The sequence below is a fragment of the Bidens hawaiensis genome, unplaced genomic scaffold (genome assembly GCF_021521415.1).
Source record: "Bidens hawaiensis isolate Kalapana, Puna unplaced genomic scaffold, B.hawaiensis_p1.1 tig00002236_1, whole genome shotgun sequence".
Taxonomy (NCBI): Eukaryota; Viridiplantae; Streptophyta; class Magnoliopsida; order Asterales; family Asteraceae; genus Bidens; species Bidens hawaiensis.
This window is the reverse complement of record NW_027491119.1, coordinates 280,573-303,158: the sequence shown is the minus strand read 5'-3', so window position 1 is coordinate 303,158 and position 22,586 is coordinate 280,573. Positions and strand designations below refer to the sequence as shown.

Here is a 22,586-nt window from a genome sequence, read left to right as displayed (position 1 = left end):
TTTTTTATCATTTATTTTAGGTATCTGAAAAGTAAAATAACATAGTATATATATGCATTAGATTTTTGATGAATGGAATAATGTTGAGAAATCAGTCTGTGTGAATTTGGTTCTCACTAGGTGTTTGAAGAAAGTCCCAAGTGATACTGGCTGTTGTTGTCATTTGGATGTCTTTTTCGCTTTATTAAGTGAATGACATGCTAATTGTTTTGTACTAGGTGTCATGTTTGGATGCAGGTCTTGGTTTGTTATTTTGCTCAGTTTCATCACTTCCAAGGTTAGTTATTTGTAACTAATCTTTTTTTGACTTTTGAGAACTTGGATGAAAACTATTTTCACGATTTGTTTTCACTCACACTTTCACCATTACTTCAATTATTTGTCGAATTAAGTAACCCCAGGGATTCATGTATCTAAATAAGAAAAAATAAATTTTCTTAATACCCTTGCGTTTTGAATATTTAATTAATGATCTTCAAAGGGAAGTTAAAACTCCTTGAACGAACGACATATGCACAGGGAAGCAAGCCTTATGTTTTAGGTTATGATGATGCCCCGCTATTGGCATGGCAACCTATTTGCAGCCATGACGGAGATCTGAGCCTTAGGTAATTACACTCGATTACCACCAAAATTTTTGTGCAACAAGGAGATTTTGGTAAATATTCGGTCTAAGCTATGAAGACGGTGCGCTATCTGAAGGCCTTAATATCAAAAAGGCCACTGCAGCAGTCACAAGGTTAGTAATTTAGTATACACAACCATCTCAAAGTAACATGTCCAGAATAGTAACAAAAAAACTTTTGCAGGTGACTGTGACAAAAGGAATCAAGATGTGGATATTTGAAGCAAGCATATGTTTTGGCAAACCATATGCTAAGTAACAACACATCTCCCAACACAAAGACTCTTAACAAAGATGCAACTTATACTTTTTTTCTTTCTAAAGATAGCCTTGGCTAAGGATGCTTACAAATATTTTGGATATGTATAAATAACAAACCAAACCCTAACTTTACCAAAAGAAATCTGAAAGAGACGAACAAGAAAAAACATAATGACGAATAAGACGAACTAAGATATACACCTCTAACCCTACTGTCAATTACTCTTTCTTTTATAATTATTAGTCTGACTGCTCGTGTTGTTCGAATCTCTTCAATATGACCAGCATCAAACTTTTGCTCAAGCCCATGCTAACTTGCCTTAAGCCCGAGCATATACAAAAGACTTTAAAAAAAATGTATAAGAACCCAAATTATGTGCAAACAGTTATGTTTGATATTTTAGTTACACATTTTTAACAATACCAATGTAATATGGTTTTAAACAACTACTCTAATACAGTAGAATCATTAAATAATTTTCTACCAAAATCACAAGTATAATGACTAAGATTGTATTTAGTAACTTATCTAATTGTAACTTAGCAAAAACTATAGTTAAAAGTTAATTTACTAATTTTCGTATGTGTGTATGAACTAAGTAATACGTTTTTGTATGTAAATAATAAAATAATTTATAACCGTTTGACTAGAGATAATGGCTAGTGATAATTAATATTAATTAAAACTTAAAAGGCCATATCACTCTTGACGAAATCATTTGTGTAGTCTCAAGTCTCCATCTTTGAACCACAGCCATTGAAGATGCCTTTTATTATTTTTAGACATTTACCTAATTATTCCTTGTATTGTCTTTTTTAATTTTCTTTTCGTCCACAGCAATTTACTTACTTTCAGGGAAACTTATTTAAAATACTTTTATGAGATTAATCACGACATTGTTTTAATAGAAAATCTTTTAATAGACAGGCCATTGTGCTCTCATGATGTTACAATTAATTTGATGTAGTAACGTCGTATCAAGAATTTTATTTGTCAAAAATTTATATTCTCAGGTGTTGCCAATGATATATATGTACAGGTCAAGTTTTGTTTTTCTATATAATAAGTTGACATATTCTCACTTTTCATCATAATAAAGGTGCTAATGTATAAAATATGTACTCTTTTATCTTATAATCTATTTATAAACTTACCAAGTATAATCTACTCTTTTATCTTAATCTATCATATATGTTCTAGCATATAAGCTTGGAGACATGTTCCTATATCAATTGAGTCAATCCTGGTTACCAAGCAGTTGAAAAAAACGGAGTAACAAATATTGCACGAACTAACACGATATGAAATCAGTTAGGTCTTGCGTTAGCATATCTAACTTTTCTAAAAACTGGTCATTTTCGAGTTGACTTGTTTAATTAGTAAGGACGTGTTAGGGTTGACATAGTTTAATTAAAATGGTCGACCCACTAATCCGTTCCACTTTTTTTTTCCTTAACAACTCACCAACTCGATTAGCACATTTATAGCTTAAGTATTACCTTTCAGCCCGCTTGACACGTTTAGATAAATGAGTTAAATTGGTTATGTTGGGATTACATGATCTTAGGTGTGTGCGGATTAGAGTTGATAATATGGTTTGTGTTCAGATTAATCAATTCAACCTACGAATATGCAATTTGTCAAGCCAAACAACTCAATCCCATGAACTATCGACACAGATTATAGAACAAAACCATAGTTAAACTAGCATTGGCTTAATTGCTTACCAAGAGATGGGCAGTAAAATCATCCTAACAAACACTATATATTAGTTTGTCTAAACGTTTATATCTTTGTTTATATTATTATATGCCATCATCTAAGAAACCAAAAAAAGTTTGTTTAGTGCTTTAAGTGAAAAAACTTCCGTTCTATAATTGGACAAGATATGCATGGGAATAAGCATCTTTACAAATGAAATGAATATATTTTTTTGTGTCAGAAACAAAATTGAATGGATTAATTTGCAAGATCAAGTCAAAAAGTGAATAGGATCCCACTTATCATAACTTTGTTCCAACTTCCAATTCCGTATTTTATGAACTATAGTGATTGTGACACATGTTTCGCGCTATGCTATACTGCTATAGTGGTGTGCTAGGTATTATTCATCTGTTTTAATTTTGGGTTTCTTGGTTTAGATAATTTTTTTTTAAATAATGACTAAAGCATCAACGTGCCATTTTCTTATTGTTTGTAAATACAAACGTAACTAAATATCCAAGTGCATAGGCAGCTGGTCCATTTTGACAGGTACATATGAATTGACAATAAAAGCTTTAACTTTAGTACCTATGACGCATGGTTTCAATTTTATTATTTAAATAGCAAACACATGCCATCAGCCATCGTTTGGTTTGTGATTGTTGATGGTATGTAAGGAGGGTGGTCAAAGGAAAGTGACTGATGATTGATGTAAGCCGGTTGTTTAATGAACCTTTGAATAAACAAAATAATCATAAGAGACTCAAAAACGAAACCTCAACATAAACTGATCAATGAAATCATTTGTAAGGGTGTTGCGGCGCAGCTTGTTACCCGTTTGTCTGCCACTTTATTGTAATCGTTTTGAGTTTAATGAAAAAATTAGACCAGAATACAAACAAAATGAAATGCGTTATAACTAGTATAACAAAAAATTGCTTAGTGGTATTGCAAGAAAGAGTTTTATGCATATCATCTATTTTTTAACATTACAATATGTAAATCAAATATTAAATTTACACGCACACTCCGGTTGAAAACAGTTTCCTAAACCACCTCAATAGAAAACCTAACCGGTTTCCAACCTGATCCAGAGTTCGTACTTCGGAGGCTCAAACCGGTTTAAGACCCGACTCGATTTGAAAAAACCGTATCTTTTGCCCCAAACCTAGGGCTGTAAGTGAACAGGACGTCCAGCCGTCCATTCGACGAGAAGTTTGCTTATGTTTGTTCGTTTAATAAACAAACCGAACATGAACAAAATATTTTTGTTCGATAAGCTTAACAGATCAACACGGACAAAGGCCACGTTCATTCAGTAGTGTTTGTGAACGTCCAGTAACGTCCATCCGCTTACACCCGATAACGTTCTTCCGGTAACTTCAGTTTGGTAGGGTCCGTCCATTAATGTGTCCGTTAGTGTCCGTCTACAATACTAACGAACGGACACGAATGGACACAAATGGACACGGACAAACTCAATTCCTTAATGAACGGACACGAACATGAGTTTTCGTTCGTTAAAGTGTTTGTGAACTGTCCGTTTGTCCGACAAAAGCTTAACGGACGAACACGAACAAGGTCTACCCAAACCGATTGTGTCCGATTCGGTTCGATTCAATCCGTTTACAGCCCTACCCAAACTGGTTTATAACATAGACCAAATCTATTTAATAGTTTCAAGTATATGTTTTCTCGGCTTATAACCCGAACCGGTTTGGGCCCGATCCGTACACCTCTAGTTTTAACATTGGTTTAAATTGATCAAAGCCCATACAAACAAGCCCAATTCACCCCTCAAAAAACAGTCAAACATCAAACCACCACAGTCTCGCCGGAAAACTCGTCAATGGAGTTTGAAAAGAGAAAGAAAGCCACCTTAGCCACCATGACTTCACCGGAGCCTGACAAATCACCAAAAGGAGACATAGACAAACCTTTAATCCCACTTCTTAATACCCTCAATTCCCACCCATCTTACTTCACCACCAGTTCTTGCTCCGGCCGAATCTCCATCCTATCCACCCCAACCGCCGCCGCCACCGCCGCCGTCAAGAAAAAAGCCAAAGGTGGCAACTGGGTCTTCATTACCCATGAGCCAGCTGACCCAATTTCGGTTCAAAATCTAATCTTTACTCATAATCAAGAAAATCTTGTGTTCAGGTTTGAGCCTTTGATCATTGCTGTTGAATGTAAAGATATGTTGTCTGCTCAAAAGTTAGTGTCTTTAGCTATTTCTTGTGGGTTTAGAGAGTCAGGGATTACTAATGTGAATAGCAAGAGGGTTATTGTTGCGATTCGGTGTTCGATTAGATTAGAAGTGCCGTTGGGAGAGCCTAATAATGTAATGGTGTCTAAGGAATATTTGAATTTTCTTGTTGGGATTGCTAATGAGAAGTTTGAAGCTAGTAGGAAAAGAACTGATAGTTTTCATGATGCATTGTTGAAGAATGAGTTTATTATGCGTCCTGAAATCGGTCACGCGAATGGTGATTATGAGTCGTTAAACTTGGATGATCAAGATTTGGTTGATAAAGATTGTTCGTTGATTACCGATGGAGTGGAAGATATTCGACTTACAAGTGAAATAAAAAATGACACAAGCAATGGTAAGACTTTTTAGTCTGTAGGACACTTATCTGTTAACATGACATAAAGTTTGAATCTTTAAATAATGTGTTAATGTTCTCTAGGAGTCCCTGATCTTATTCTTCCTATAAAACCGATGGTGATTACTGACGAATCAGTTGAAAAGCTTCATCTTTGGGGTCATTCAGCCTGCACACTTGAAACTACAAAAAATCCTAAATCAGTGCTTGTGTTTGGTGGCTTTGGAGGCGTAGGAAGACATGCAAGGAGAAAAGATTCATGGATTCTAGATTCGGTAACTGGTCAACTCCAGTTAGTTGAGTTTTCAAGCACCCCATCCCCGCGTTTGGGTCACACAGCTTGTTTAACAGGAGCGCTTATGTTTGTTGTTGGAGGTAGAGCCGATCCTGGGAACGTGCTAAACGATGTTTGGGTTCTTAATACTACAATTAATGAATGGAAACAGGTACAGTGTACCGGAATTGAATTTCCTCACAGGTATTTTTTCCACGTCTGTATATTTTTTCTGTATTGATATTTTGATTTAAAACCGTATCTTTAAATCTTGATCGCTTATTGTGTAGTCATCGGCATGCATCAGAAGTAATCGGGTCAAATCTGTACGTTTTTGGCGGGATTCAAAATGGCAGCATATCTTCAAGAATGTATAAGCTTGATACCCGAAACTTAAAATGGGAAGAAGTAACTGTTCTAGGGGAAAAACCGTCGCCTCGTCATTCTCACACATTGGTAGCCTGCGGTTCTCAATTGTTTATGTTTGGAGGATATGACGGGACGAAATCACTTGGAGATTTTTACAGTTTTGATACTCATTCATCCAAGTGTCATGGGAGGGTGTCCTATCAAACAACACTATCAAGAGTTATCAATATTCAAAGTGGGGTCCGGTGCCTGGAAGCGTATCAAGTTGAGTTCTATTGGTGAAGACCTTTTTGTTCGTTCAACAACAAGTGTTGTTGGTGATGATCTTGTTATAGTAGGTGGCGGTGCTTCTTGTTATGCGTTTGGAACCAAGTTTAGTGAACCAATGAAACTAAACTTGCTTACATTAGTTTCTTTGGTTGAACCTTTTAATGAAATCAAGAATCAATCAAACACTCTTAAGGGATCAAAAGCGGGTTTTGATTTGAACCTCGAGGGCGCATATGGTAAAAAGATGGTACCTTTGAGTTGGGTTCTACGAGTTGATAAAAAGCATGCGAAACCCGCGAAGGATATATTAAAGAAATTTGGATGGTTAGATGCAGAGAGAAAAGTATACGCACAAGAAAATGGAGTTCATGTTTGTTTTCCGGTCACCAAAGAGTTTGTGGCACTTTACCAAAATATAAAACCGGATTTAAATGAAGCCATAGACGAAGTAAATAACCTTAATTTGCAAGAAGTCTTTAAGGTTGTTTCAACTGCAAGTGCCTTGGTTCTTTTGGCTGCGCTAGGTGCAACCACACATGCTGACCACGTCGTCAAAGTTAGAAAAGCTTCGAGTTCTCCTTTGAGTGTAATGAAAGAAGCAATTGCTTCTTTGTTAAGCCGTCACAATCTGACTACAACACTCTTGGAACAACTACCCGCGAAGTAATATACTAAAAATAAAACTGTGATATTTTCATGGTCGGTTAGGTCTGTGAATATAGGGATACTAAAATTTGGTTCTTGTTTTTAGATGGGAGCGATTAGGAGACATTGTCGTGCTTCCAATGACTTCTTTCAAGGACTCGGTTTGGGACTCGCTAGGAAACGAGCTTTGGTTGATTGTTGCTGACTCACTTGGTGCTACGCGTCTTGCTCGACAAGTTTGCCAATTTTCTAATACATGCGTTTTATGCTTCACAATTTTTTGTTGGTTAATAATTGATAAAATATGATTTCATAGGGAAGGGTTTTGCCTACTGGAACGAGAGACAGTGGGTTAGAGATTCTAGTTGGGGTCAATGGATGGGTTGATCATCGGGAAAATGGAGTTCTTTATTCATTTGATGCCACCAAATGCATGTTTTCATGGGGTAATCTCTCAGAGAAGCGCAGAATGGGACAGCTTGACTGCAAAGAGGAAGTTATCGTTGACTTGTTTGCTGGCATTGGATACTTCACGTTACCATTTCTTGTCAAGTACGGTTTTTTCTACTCTTTTTGTTATTTACACTTTGCTACATTTGGAGCTAAAGTAGGGCAAATTGCAATAACTTGCAATGTATTTTCACCAGATTTTAAAACCGTTGCTGTCACACCCCGACCAATGAAGGCGGAAACGTCGAGGCGCGACATGATTGTTCATTGCACAACGACACTATAAAGTGACAATATTTAAACAACTCATTTAAATCCATATCATCATAAATAACACAACAATTGTTCATACAAAATGCCAAATAGATAGATAAACAAATAACTTGTTCTTTCATTTTCTAATATCCTAAAGCCAAGATGATAAGTTTCTTCAAGTAATCCAATCAAGCTAACATCAAACCTGTAGTATTGCATAAAATAGAGTTTGTCAACACAAAGGTTGGTGAGCAATTTTCATAGTTTTGGACAATAAGTATATAGTATGAAATCCACAACTAGTATATGAAAACAATAAATAATAGCAACAATTTAGATAATAAAACCGTCAATAAGAATACATTGACGACAATAATGAAATCGTCAATAAGAATACATTGACGACACCTTTCTATATGGGGATACCATATATACTCGGAATTAACGTATGATCATACTTTGATGAGGCTACCCACCTTAGCATTCAAGAGACTACCCGCCTTAGCATTCAAGAATTTGCACATAATCACGTAAGGCATATAACACCAAATCGAGCATTTATTTAAGTAAACATATACAATAAGTGTTGTGGTTTAAGACTCAAGTATAAATCATTTGAATTTGAATAAGTATGCAATGCCACCCCCAAAACGAAAGACGGAAAACGGGGGATGAAAAAGTACTCACATTAACAAGTAACTTGAAAGATAGTGTCGTGAATAATCGGAGAGATCGGTTTAACGAGCAAGACCTATATTAAACGGGCCTTGTGTTAGTAGGTAGTCTTGGAAGGGTTTAAAATAAAATATATGACAAATAAAGTAAATAAACAAAGTTTAGGGTTTAAAATGTAAATATTTGAGAAATTAAAGAAACGAGTTTTGTAGAATAAGTTTACTCGAAACCGGGTCTCGGTATTCTATTAATTAGTTTTTCTTTTTTTTACTCAACCTATGTTAAGTAATAATGTGGGTTAAAATGCAATATTGCAAAACCCTTGGTTATAAGAATACCAAAACGAGGTTTAAACGAGTGTTCGGGTTTGTCGGTTCGAGACTTGATAATTGACCAAGCTCAAAGTTAACTTCCCAAAATAATAAATGTTATGAGATAACTCAATAAAATAAAAATAGACTTAACCAAGTATGTAGTTCTATTGTGAAGAACCTTAACGTTCGTTAAGCAAGTATACGACTTTATCGGTCCGAACTTTTTATAAGATCAAGTTGGTTACCGACATGCCAAGTATGGTTAGAAATTAACTAAAATTGTTTTAAAATATAATCTTGAAGAAAAATATGAGTTTTGGTGGCTAAAAACACACTTGTGTGTCTTAAGCGAGTGAACTCGGTTTAGTTCGGTTTTTGGAGACCGAGGATGGTTACCACATACCCAATTACCATGGAACTTGTAAAATAACTTATAAATAATAATACTCAAGTTTACATTCAAAAAGTTAACAATAAAGCTTTTAAACGAAAGTTCGGTTTTTGGTTCGGTTCTCAACTCGGGATGAAACCGAGGCTAGTCACCACATACCCAATACCATGGAACTTGACAAATATGAACAATAAACTAAAATATGCAGAAGTTAAGAAAGTATAACAAGTTATATGGTTAGATTTGTTAAATATATAAACAAGGACTACAAAGTCCTCCATGTAACCTTGCCTTACTAGCCCGACATTTTAACCGGCCGAGACCGGAGAAATGAAAGACCGAAGGTAAACAAAGAGTGTATATTATATATATGTTGTATATGTTGTAACATCAAGCTTTAAGTATCGAGAAGTTAGTTAAAACGAAAGATTAGCTTAGTTTGACCTTGAGAGTCAAACTATGAAGAACAACCTTAGAATTCAAGAATTTGAGAGAGAAATGAGGAAATGAGCAAGCATAAATGAAGAAGATGGGTGTGTATATATAGGGAAAGTTGAATGGGTCTTTCATAAAGGGTGTTTCATGAAAATGGGTTGGTTATAGACCCAAGAAGCACAAACTACAAATGGGTCCTTCAAGTCTCCATTTTGGTAGTTTTTGTCCTTGGAGTTCGTTTTGAGCGTTTTCGGGGCATTTTAAGAACCAAAAAGGGTGTTTTTTTTAAGATCCGACAACTATAAAACAAATATGTAACATAAAATTCATCATTTTGATAATATCGAAAGGTTTGGGATACAAAACGGGTCGGGTTTACATTAAGAATACAAGTATAAAATAACCCGAGATTGACAAATGTCACAGTTACTAAAAGCATTCAACTTTGAAAATTGTAATAAAGTCGTTTGCCATAGTTTATTGATATTAAATTTTGAATCTTTATTGTTGATAATGTTGTTTGAGCAGGGCTAATGCAAAAATGGTGTATGCTTGTGAATGGAATCCCCATGCTATAGAGGCTCTAAGGCGTAATCTTGAAGCAAATGGCTTGGCTGATCGTTGTGTTGTTCTCGAAGGAGATAATCGTGTCACAGCACCTAAAGTAAGGCTTCTTGTTTTTCATATGTTCTATTAAAAATAAGTATATTTCTAGTTGTATTACTAATTTTGTGCTATAAATTTTGCAACTGTTAGTTTAAAACCATCTTATGAAGTGTTGACTTGCTTGGTATTTTGATGTTAAAACTTAAAACCGTCTTGTATTTGTTTCTTTTACTGTGAATGGGATAAATTTCTTGTCATCATTTGGTTTGACTTCAAAAGTCAAAAAGGAACTTCTTAAGAGGAAATGCATGCCATCAATTGACTTATTTTTTTCAGGGAGTTGCTGATCGAGTCAATCTTGGTTTGCTGCCATCAAGCGAGGGTAGTTGGGCTACTGCTGTAAGGGCATTATGGTAATTTCGTTTAATTTTCTATTTCTTACGTCTGACTATTTGAGGTCAAAATGACTTAATTTTAACTTCCAAATAGATACAAAGACCTTAAAATTTTCAAGTAAGTTTTAACAGTTTATCATAATTTTGTAAATAAATATATATACGTCTCCACTTGCCTTGTTATGTAAGTTTGACTTTTAGCCAGTTTGACTCTGTATGTGTTCTGTCTCTAACGGGCCGTTTCTACAGGAGCACGGGTGGGATGTTGCATGTGCATGGAAATGTGAAGGACACTGAAGAAAATTCAAGGACAGAACAAGTCGCAAAATCCATCAAAGAAATTTCAAGATCCGAAGGTAAAAGAAGTTTTTTTTTTTTTTAATTATTATTTTTTTTAACAGGACAAAATAATCTCAGCTTTTTGATGAATTTGCAGGTTATAATTGGGATGTATCTGTTGAGCATGTAGAACGAGTGAAATGGTATGCGCCTCATATTCGCCATCTTGTAGTAGACATAAAGTGCACCCACATAGACTCATGAGATCAAGAAAACAGTTTTGTAGAAAAATGTAATAGTTTACCCCATTTGTTCAAGTTAAAACCACATAAGTCGGTTGTTTGGTCGATCGATCTATGGTTTCGTGTATCAGACCAAGCAGTTTGTACTAAATTGAGTTATTGTTTAAAAATGGTATTATTATTTATTTAATCGAGGGCATTTTAGTTTCAGTTTGATATCACCTTCATTTGAGCTTAAACTCTTTAAAAAGGAGTTGTTTTAATTTGCTAATTATTATGTTACTCTACTAATGCCAACCTGACTTGTGCAACATAAAATATAGTATGAATATTAGAGATACTTGGATAACTTATGACAAGTTGCTACTACATTTGTCAGCCAGAAATCAGGACATTTGGCAGTTATACACGTGGTCTTATCCTTTCAAGGAGCCTAAGTTTTAGTGTCCAATTAAAATCATGTGGAGCTGTCTGTCTTTGTATTCCCTTCATTCACAAGTCACAATAAATCATTTAGATCACAAAATATCGTATTATTTTGTTTCTATTTGGATTTGATAGTTATCTAATCTAATAAATCGACTTGTATTAAAATAAAATAGTCGGTGTGAAATAAGAGTTAACCTTAAGTATGGATTAGATTACTGTATTGGACGTACTCCTTACGACGGTAAATCATGCATACAAAGTTGGGCGTACTTTAATACATAGGCATGTTAAACTAGTAAATATTATAGCTTCAAACACACATAAGAAATAGTCTTACAGTTGGAATGGGTTGGTACATTGGAACTGGCTAGACGTATGTAAGTTAACAATAAAAAAAAAACAAAACTTGAACTTGCGTTTATAGTGTGTTGTATGAATTTTTGTAATAAACACATCGTTATATGCATATATAGGCATACAATTTATTGCTACTCTACGAGACTTATTACAACTCGTTTTATGCATACTTACTTTACAGTATACGAATTAAAGTGTATACAGTTTAAGTTAATAAAATTTATATATTTTTCTTAAATTAAAGAACGAGTTAAAATATTTTTGGTTTTCAACTGAAGGAGATGGGTGTATGTGACTCCTTATTTTTCTAACTCTACACGAATATTTAAACTACCAATTTATTAAATAACAACTATGCATTATCTTTATCTTGGTCCCTAAAACTGTCGGTGGTCTAGTTACCAAACTACAAGTTACAATCCTGTTGTGTTGTCACATGTCACATGATTTATGTCACAATTGTTTTATTTCGTGTTTTATTGTCTTATGCTACCGTGACATAGTATAGTTGTTGATCACTTTTTTTCATTGTTGTCACGTCCTGCCTCTTTATGTCACCAACCACAATGCTGGTTCTAGTTACTGTTTTGTTATATGCACATCTTTTTGTGGTGTTATTGAGGCTACCGAGGTTGAAAGTTCGATTCTCGTAGTGAACAATGGGGTAGATTTAGGAGAATGATTAGTGAGTGTGTGAGTTATGCATTCTAAATCTTTTAATTAAGTCTACTGATTACCATAATATTCAAAGATAAATATGCACCATTTTGTTTAGATACCATTTACGTTATCAATTATTATACAGATTATACAAGTAATGTTGAAATTCAATTTAAAAATTAAGGTAGGCATCGAAGGCTCAAATCATATTAAAAAGAAATATAACTTTTTTAATGTGAAAATATTCGTCACCCCATACATAATCAATGTGTATAGGTAAAGGTTAGCAATAAATGACTTGAACAAAAGTTGAAACTTGAGGAATCTATCTTACACACCGGAATTATTTTAAATGTTTCTTTGGCTTTTCTTTAGGTTTTTATTGTTAGAATCACACGTTAATTTAATCAGAATACATTTGAATAATGATGTTTATTATTTATTTATTAGAAAAACAATGCATACTTAGGACAAAATTTCATTACAAACACTGACAGAGGTATTAGAAGACTGAAACAATGATTACTTTTACTCCATATTTAGTAATCAAATGACCCATTTTAACATAAAAATGGTGTGTCTTATCATCATTAACTAGTAATGTTAAGGCTAATTGTTGTGGGCTCGCGTTAGCTGGTTCAAGTCCACAGAGGCCAGTGGGGTGTTAAACACCGCACTTGAGGGATTAATGGGGTGTTATACTGTTACGGGGGTGGTAATGTGATAAGTTTTGCTCTTCTTGCTAAACCTTGCCATGAAGCTCTTTATCAAAAACCAGTTATATGTTTTGTCTAAATCCAAATTACTTTTTCCCACTTTTAATTGCTTTTAATATCTTTTGTGTTGCTTAGACCGAAAAAAAAAAGATCACTTTTTTAATATATTATAACGAGTTAAGTTAAAATAAAAAGTATGATTTGTGTAAGAAGGATAAAAAATAATCTAGGCAATTGATTTTGGATTTTAATTGTTGAGATTAGTTTGAGGCAAAATCATGTGTAAAATAAGGACAAGGGCACAAAAGGAATAACACATTTGTTGAGTTTCTCTATCCACATGCAAGGCATATACCAATTTCTCTCATCATTTTAAAACATCCATAACTTTTTTTACGGCATTTTTATTGAAAAACAAATTCATCACAATAATGAGTGTTTTTTTTATCTTTTATATGAGTACCATATTTTTATATAAAAATTAAAAAAAATAAGCGGGTTTTTTACAAATTGTGTTTTACCAAAATTGTGTTTTATAAAATTGTGTTATAGTGTTGTATTTTTCATTGTGTGTTTTTTCATAGTGTTTTTTTTTTATTATGTTTTTTATATTGTGTTATACAATTGTGTTTTTTATTGTGCTTTTGTCATTGTGTTTTTTTTTCATAGTGTTTTATCAATTGTGTTTTTACATTGTGTTTTTGTTATTGTGTTTTTATTTTCATAGTGCTTTATTCATTGTGTTTTTTTTTTCATAGTGTTTTCCATTGTGTTTTTTTCGACGTTTGTTTTCTGGTGACTTTTTTCGATGAACTTTTCGGCGATTTTTCCGAAGAATAATGTGTTTTAATATCAATTATGTGTTTTTCATTCCAAAATTGTGTTTTTAGCCTTGTATTATCACATTGTGTTTTTTTATAATGTTTTTTTTTTAATTTTGTGTTATCGTGTTTTATTTTTTCATTGTGTTTTTAACATGGTAACAAACATCACCATAGTCACCCGTCCCTCGTCTGAAACTTCGTGTCATCATCGGAGATTAATAAATTCAACTGGAAACCACCGCCACCACCCAGTCCCATGCCGGAATATTCGTGTCTTCCGCTGCCACTAACAATGTTCATCACCGGATAAACGATTTGCAACGGAAACCACCACCAATCGCCGGGATGAGTTCGTCGGAAGCAACAACACGTTTTTCCGGCTAAGTGACAGGCTTGGATGGTATTCGACAATGATTAAATCTTTAACATGAAGCTGCTCTATGTTCTAGGTGTTGAATTGGAGTTTAATCGAAGCAAGAAATGAATCAGATCTGAAGACGAGGTGGCCGGAGAAGACGGCTGCCAACAGGTTGTTCACCAGTGATGCGCATGTATCCGGCGATGGCAAGACGTGGTGGCGATGGGCGGTGGATAGTGGTTTATTGAGATATAGGGTTTTAAGATGCAGGAGTTTGGTGAAGATGATAAGTGTAGGTGGGTTTTTTTATATGCAAGGAATGGACCAAATTACCCTCCTTTTAATCCTTCCTACACTTATTTCAACTCCACCCATATTATAATTATCAACATCACTTTCAGTTATAACTTTTTTTAAAGGCATTTAACTATTAACCATTAAAGCATCACACTTTACATTTGTATGCAGTAATTTATCACTATATATAACAAACTGAGTACCATATGATATCTATCACTCACACAGAGAGCAAACATGGCTCTCAAAGCTCTCATCTTCTTCACTCTTTTCTCTCTCTCAGCCATTATTAATGTTTCACTTGCAGAAGACACTGACTCAGACTCAGGTCTGACCCTTAACTTCTACAAAGATTCATGCCCACAAGCTGAAGACATCATCAAAGAACAAGTCATGCTTCTTTACAAACGCCACAAGAACACTGCTTTTTCTTGGCTTAGAAACATCTTCCATGACTGTGCTGTTGAGGTACACTTCTTTACTGCATTATATATGATTACAAGGGCATAATTGGTATTTGGGAAATAGTCTTGTATATGATTTAATACATTTTTCCACTGTACTTATTGCTTAACTTTATTTGTATTTTTATTATTTGGATCATTCTGCATATTATATACCTACTACACCACCACAAGTTTTCATGCATAGTTTAATTTACACTATTTATGCAGTCATGTGATGCTTCATTGCTTTTGGATTCAACAAGGAGGACACTGTCTGAGAAAGAAACAGACAGGAGCTTTGGACTTAGAAACTTCAGGTATCTTGAAACCATCAAGGAAGCTGTTGAGAGGGAGTGTCCAGGAGTTGTATCTTGTGCAGATATACTTGTACTTTCTGGAAGGGATGGGATTGTTGCAGTAAGTTCACTTTTTTTGCTTCTTAATTCTTAACATTTTCCATTTTATGTAAAAATTCAAGATTTATCTTTAGTGCATTAATTACTACTTTTTTTAGTTATTTACTGCCACTCTGCAAGAAAAGTTGTAGAATTTTCGATAAAGATGCAAGCTTTAACTGTAACTTACTTTCTTGTACCTTTGTTTGTCATCCCTACAAGAAATCTTGATGTAGGGTGGGCTAGATATATAACTAAATTGGTAAGGCTAGATCTGTATGCATTAGCTAGTTGTACCTAGTAACAAACTATTCACACACCACTAACGGTCCGTACTAACGGTTTCCACATATCATACGGTCCATATAACTTTATAAAGATATGTGGAAAAAGTTTTACGGACCCATATAAAAAATAAGGTTTTTATGCGAGCCTTTGTAAAGTATGATGCATGAAAAATGTTATACCATCTACCGAAAAATGTTTATACCGCTCGTATAACCTCGTACAACTCGTATGATATGTGAGTGGTACACGTATGGTAGCACCTTTGACCTTTCTTAGTTCTTAATGGACACATGGCAATGGGACATCATATACTGTGCATTAATTAGCTGTACTCATACGATGAATCTCGTGCATTAATGCTTGCACTTTACACTAAATTTTAGATGTGTCCACTTCATCTAGTACCTTGCAGTTACACCAATTTGACTTTTGTACCCCCTTCTAGGTTTTGGTCACACTCACTATGAAAATATTATCTGTCACAAATGTTGGTTTATGGAATATGGATGCAATTTGTTGACTTTGATTTGTGGCAGCTTGGTGGGCCTCACATACCTCTAAAAACAGGCAGAAGGGATGGTAGGAAGAGCAGAGCTGATATCTTGGAGCAGTATCTTCCAGACCACAATGAGAGCATGTCTGTGGTTCTTGAAAGATTCAAGAATATTGGCATTGACACCCCTGGCGTTGTTGCTTTACTAGGTATGTATAACGTATAATGTATAATGCATAATGTATAATGTGTATTGTATCATCAATCATCATGCATAATGCATCATGTAGTTTAACATTGGTTGGTTTTCTTGTAATAGGTTCTCACAGTGTGGGCCGGACGCATTGCGTGAAGCTAGTGCACCGTCTATATCCACAAGTGGACCCTGTTCTTGACCCGGGCCATGTTGAGCACATGCTCCACAAGTGCCCGGACGCGATCCCTGACCCAAAGGCCGTGCAGTACGTGAGAAATGACCGTGGTACCCCTATGAAACTCGATAATAATTATTACAGAAACATATTGGACAACAAGGGTTTGTTGCTAGTGGATCACCAATTGGCAAATGACAAGAGAACCAAACCATATGTGAAGAAAATGGCGAAAAGTCAAGATTATTTCTTTAAACATTTTGGACGAGCCATCGCTATTCTTACTGAGAACAATCCACTCACTGGCACTAAAGGTGAGATTAGGAAGCAATGCAATGTTGCAAACAAACATCATTAAAGTCATCTTGTAGTGTGGAGAATAAAGTGATGATGGTGTGAGCATCATGTAATGTAGGACATGTTTTTCTTTTTACTTTGTGTTTTAGGAAAGTGAATGCTTCTAAATGAATGCTATGTATATGTTGGATGAATGATGATGGTGGAGTCTGAGTATGTATGATTGTATGATGCATGAGACTGTTGTTGAAAGCTATGCAATTAATCAAATGCTTTCTTTGTTTGTGTATGATCATGGCCACTTGTGATGATAAACAATAGTTTTCTAAAAGAAGAAAGATTCATTAAGGCAATCTGCAGGGCCATAATGAATAGCTTAATAATATATACAGGACATAATGTTTATTTAAACATTCAATAATGCATTTCATAAGTGTATTAGAGAGAAGACAAATTAGGTCCTACATTCACATCACTAAATTCATGACATGGTGCTGTTGGGGTTAAAACTTAAAAAAAACATAAAAATAAAATATGCTTTTAAAGTGCATGCTATTAAAGTGCCCCACCGGCCAAAAGATCCCAGTATACCAACAAAACCTTTTATAATGTCCAAAAAGATGATGAAGTCTCTTGGTGTCAAATATGAAGCACCAAGTGGCTTACATGGTCCTGGAATCACATGCAGAATTTAAATAATTTGGGTTTTTTAGTAAAGGCTGTAATAAAAAAGTACTATGGATATATATCAATCATGTCACTTTAAAGTTTAAACTACCATTTAATCATTTATATCACCATATAAAGAATAAACAAAGCTCATTAATTCAAGAATAAAAGCAAAAGCCTCATCTATATAACACCAACAGCATGATACTGGTTATACTAAAAGCATCAAAAGAGCTTGGTTTGATGCGCATTTCCACTTCTCATCATGTTGCAGAACTCATCATAGTTGATTTTTCCATCCTGTTAAAACAACAAAACCATTAAAACCTGTTTTCAGAGTGTTTGGATTTGCTTATCTGAAGCCGCCTGAAGTTGCTTATTTCAAAAGACCGTCGTGCACTAAAAACTCGATATATAAATTCTCAGGAACAGAAAAAAAATATTTGTTTTGTGAGGTTTTTAATTGTTTATTTGCAACAAAAAAAATATGTGGTGGCTTACATTATCAGTGTCCACTTCAGAAATGATGTCCTTGATGGTAGCCTCATCGCCCATGCCATATTCCTTCGTTGCTGTTTCTAGTTCCTCCATGGTGATGTATCTGCAACATCACCATGGTAAGTTACTATAAATTAAACTCCTCAGAAACTACTAATTTCATAAATCTTCATCTATAAATATGACCCTTCAACTATTGAAGTCAAACTACCAGTATGGTCTCAATATGATCTTGAAAGATACCATATTTAATCTCATTAGTAAAACTGCAACGTTTGACTAGGCCTGTAATTTTAAAATAAATTCAACTTGGATTTTTAATCCAATATTGTATGGGCATTCCTTAACAAAGACACCAAATCAGTCTCAATAATTATTTGTAATGTCAAAAAACATATCATAACGATTTATGCGAGAGAATACAAATTGGAAAATGTTGTCATTCTCATAGATCAGTGCATAATTGAAATAATACAAAAGGAGAACTAACCCGCTATTATCAGTATCAAAATGGCAGAAGGCTTTATATAGATGTTCATCTTTTTCAAGCCTGTGCCTGTGCATCGTAGCGGTTATGAACTCAATATAGTCAATTGTTCCATTCCCGTCCACATCAGCCTGAAACATTGAATAACTATTACTACTGAATTAAGAAAAAATATATGTATACAATTCACAAAAACTTATGTTATTAATATAATCACATAAACAGAACTCACGGCATCCATGAGTTGCTTAACTTCGGCTTCTGACAGCTTGGAACCGAGCCTAGCAAGTCCTGTCTTTAACTCCTCATAAGTGATTGCACCGCTTTTATCGGTGTCCATGTTCACAAACATTGCTTTCAGACCTTTAATTTCTTCTTCAGACATACTTTCTGCAATTACCTGGGGCGTTTTTAAATGCAAACGTTTAGAGCGTTTAATAATTTTATTTTGCTGGCTGGATTTAGTTGGCAGGCATTAATGCTTACTTTCAAAGCGAGTTTCTTGAGCTTATTCATTGCTCTAAATTGCTTCATTCTGGACAGCACAGCACTATCTATCGGCTTGTCTAATGCTTCTCCGCCTTCTCTCAGCCACGGATGCTCTAAACGAACAAAATTTAATTATAAAACAAAGATTATGATTGCAAGATAATAACAAAAAGCTAAACCCAATGGTTTCCTTATGGGGTGCTCAAATTTGCATTCAGACTTCTTTGTCCATTTGTAATCATTATGAAATAAAATGCAAGTAATAATTTTGATTATATTATCCTCTTTTGTTGTTATTAAGGTAGTTCAGATATAATACATTTATAGTCTTTACACATGGGATTATATGATTACTGTAATGCACCTTAAAACAAAGCATATAATCAGTACCAAGAATTTGGGTGGAAGTGATTCTCTGTTTTGGATCAATGGTTAACATTTTACGAACAAGATCTTTCGCACTACTTGATATCGAGGGCCAAGGTTGACTTTCGAAGTCAATTTCCCCTACTAGTATAGCATCAAATATCCCCTTTTTGGTCTCTACACATATAAAAGAAAATGATCACTATCTCATTGAATATAAACATGAATATCACAACCGGATACATTAAAGAAAACGTTATCTTTCTTTTACCTGCCCAAAACGGGGGCACGCCACTTAATAAGATATACAAAATTATCCCTGCACTCCATATATCTATTTCCTTCCCGTAATTACGCTTTAGCACTTCTGGAGCAACATAATACGCACTACCAACTATGTCACGGTGCACCTTCCCTGCAAAGCATGAAAATTTTGTTCCCAAAACAGACCAAGAATGCAAACTAGAAATGTATAAGGCTTTGTTTTGAACCAAATATTGCATAAAAGACTGTTTCCATCATAAAATAAACATAAATTTTGATCAAACTTGATGACAAGGCCTTTGAACTATCAAGAAAGATGTATCTTAGGTCTAAAGGGATCTCTTCTGGAGATCCTGTTATGTCAATATCATCAACATAAACTGCGATTATGGTAAACTTTGAGCATGATTTTTTTATAAAGACACATGGACTGATTACATCAGACTTGTATCCTTCTTTTTCGAGATATTCACTGAGTCTATTGCACCACATACGACCAGATTGTTTGAGGCCATATAAAGATCTCTGGAGTTTTATAGCACACATAGACTTACTTCTTCAGGCAATTTTAATCCTTTAGGGATTTTCATATAGATGTCATTTTTCAAGGGTCCCGTATAAGCATGTGGTGAAAACATCCATAAATTAAACATAAAGATCAACCTAAATATGTGACAACATTTAGTAACTTATAAGGTTATACCTTCTTCGATAAACACGGACAACCCAAAATCGGTCGCTTTCAACATTGCATTTCCATCCTTACTCGAAAGCAAGAAATTTTCAGGCTTAAGATCCCTATGCATCACACCCATAAAATGACAAACATAAACCACATTCACAATCTGTCTACAAATAGCCGCTGCAGCTTTCTCCGTATAATGCCCGTGCGCTATGATGCTATCAAAAAGCTCGCCACCCGCACACAACTCCATCACGAGATGAACCGAGTGTCTATCTTCATACGTCCCTCGAAACTCAACGATATTCGGCTGCCCGCTCAAATGCTGCAAAAGCTGAACCTCTCTTTTAATATCATCTTTATCACTCTTGGTTGATAACTTCCTTTTCAAGATTGATTTGGAGGCATAGGTGTGACCAGTTGAATTCTCGGTACAAAGATATGTTACACCAAATTGACCTCTACCCAGTTCTCGACCAAGCGTGTAATGTCTTCTGATGGCTTACCTAATATGGTGTTAGGGTCTGAAGGCTGAACATGAGGTCTAGGGTTTGGAGGCTGCTGCTGCTGTTGGTGATGATGAGTTGCATGGGTGTAACTGGATGTGGGTGTGCTGTAATTTTGGTGCTTTGAATTGGGATTAGAATTTGTGTTACGAGGATGGTGTTTCTTGCTGAGGCAGCCGCCCATTGTGAAAGAAAGATGAACAAATATTGAAACTTTAGGGTATATATATAATAATAAGTTTGTTTGTAGGGTTTGAGATAAGAAAAGATTTGGGATATTTTAGATTCAAGTGAAAGTACAAGGAATAATGCAGGTGTATCTATTTTGGTACAAGATTGATTGAATGATTGCGTAAAGATGATCAAAGAAAATAGATAGATCTATATAGGTTTATTAATGTTTAGCTCATCACCATGAACATGAACATGCTGATTCTAAGGCAGAATAATATATAATACTTTAAGATGGTGTATGGAAAAGGTGACCAACACCCACGTGTTAATATGTACTCGCCGTCTATGATTACATATGCAGACCAACCTTTATAACTTTTATGCAACCGAAAGTTATACGGACCATGTGACTTTTGTACGCGACCTTGATCGAACGACTAGTGAAACAACTCGTATAAAATCTCAATGTAATTTTATACAGGTTTGTATTATTATAGAGAATATGTTTATTAGTTATGATGTATTGTTATATTATTACCTTATTAAAAAGATATGATTTGATTAGATTTCTTTCTTAATTATTTTTACTACACTGATATAAATATTTATTAATGATATAAAATACCTTAGCTGGCTTTTATTGTTTTGGTTGTCGCCCTCTAACCCTCCTTTCTCTCACCTCTCATCTTTACATGTCATGGTTGGTTGTCGAATATCTTCCTCTATTGTTTCTCTTGTGTGTTGACTTTCCTTCTTCTACTTTTCGTCCTACTCGGGAAATATTTTACCCATTTATGGATTATGTTTTATTTATTTTTATTTCATCGTCCTCATGCCACCACAGTTGTAGGCTCGTAACTGATCATACCACCAAAGTCATAGTACTTGTCACTATATAGTTTCGACGTGTCCATTTGTTCTTAGATATGACAGCGCTATGGACATAGATATGTCGTTGCCTTTTTCCGCAACAAAACTTCTTACTATTTTAAACGTGTTGCCATCGTACCTATTGTTGTCGCTGTTATAGTCTTGATCTGTTGCGCGTCATGCGACCGTGCCTATTGCTGTCAACGATGAAGTTATGATGGTTGTGCTTCCGGTCGGCTTGGGGGGGGGGATCAAACATAAGTTTCTATAGTGATGTAATTAAACAAACCAAGCTAGTTCATGATCTACTTGAGATAGGCTAATTAAACCTCAAACCTAGCCGAACCTAAATAAGCTCAAGCCCAAGCTTTAACATAATTTTGTTTTTGTTTTTAATTTAGTATAGCTAATACATTGAAAATAATAACGCTCACTATATATAAAGTTATGATGTCAAAACAATTAGCTGCCAAACCAAAGCCCTAGCTTTAGGCCACCAAACTTTAAAAGGCCTCATTTTTTTTTTAAATTACTCCTTTAACATTCATATTAACAAGTATATTTCATTTTTAACAAATAAGCTTTCGGTAGTGTAGCACTGTAGCGGTTTGGATGTTGCTTTCTTTACATCTGGTCATATGTTCGATTCTCCACTGGATGTGCTTTTTCTTTTATTTTTTTTGTAATAAATTTTCCTGCTATCAATTACCTTATTAATACCATGTAATGTAATTTTCTAATGCTTTCCATTTGTTTTAAGATATTAATTGTGTTCTTAGTATTATACTCTATTGATAGTTTTTCCATCAAATTTCTAAATTTTCTAATATCAGTTACTTTTATAATATCA

At 34.6% G+C, this 22,586-nt stretch overlaps 1 protein-coding gene and 2 pseudogenes across 3 annotated transcripts; 2 read left to right on the top strand and 1 right to left on the bottom strand.

The window, feature by feature from the left end:
• The first annotated feature begins 4,420 nt into the window (after positions 1-4,420).
• Positions 4,421-10,822, top strand: LOC143611578 (tRNA wybutosine-synthesizing protein 2/3/4-like; annotated as a pseudogene). The gene is made up of 9 exons (XR_013149795.1): positions 4,421-5,200; positions 5,285-5,678; positions 5,765-6,776; positions 6,865-6,994; positions 7,075-7,310; positions 9,807-9,942; positions 10,221-10,297; positions 10,529-10,635; positions 10,716-10,822. The product of XR_013149795.1 is annotated as a tRNA wybutosine-synthesizing protein 2/3/4-like (transcript).
• Positions 10,823-14,663: 3,841 nt separating this feature from the next.
• LOC143611567 (peroxidase 42-like) lies at positions 14,664-16,794 on the top strand. The gene is made up of 4 exons (XM_077085765.1): positions 14,664-14,909; positions 15,116-15,304; positions 16,107-16,272; positions 16,383-16,794. Exons 1-4 carry the CDS (start codon positions 14,679-14,681, stop codon positions 16,790-16,792), a joined length of 996 nt encoding a protein of 331 aa, XP_076941880.1. The 5' UTR covers positions 14,664-14,678; the 3' UTR covers positions 16,793-16,794.
• A 679-nt stretch (positions 16,795-17,473) lies between these two features.
• Positions 17,474-20,876, bottom strand: LOC143611560 (calcium-dependent protein kinase-like; annotated as a pseudogene). Its single transcript, XR_013149791.1, has 8 exons — positions 20,208-20,876; positions 19,512-19,655; positions 19,265-19,417; positions 18,872-18,987; positions 18,618-18,785; positions 18,389-18,516; positions 17,902-18,001; positions 17,474-17,700 (listed from the first exon to the last, which is right to left on the bottom strand). The product of XR_013149791.1 is annotated as a calcium-dependent protein kinase-like (transcript).
• Between the last annotated feature and the right edge of the window lie 1,710 nt (positions 20,877-22,586).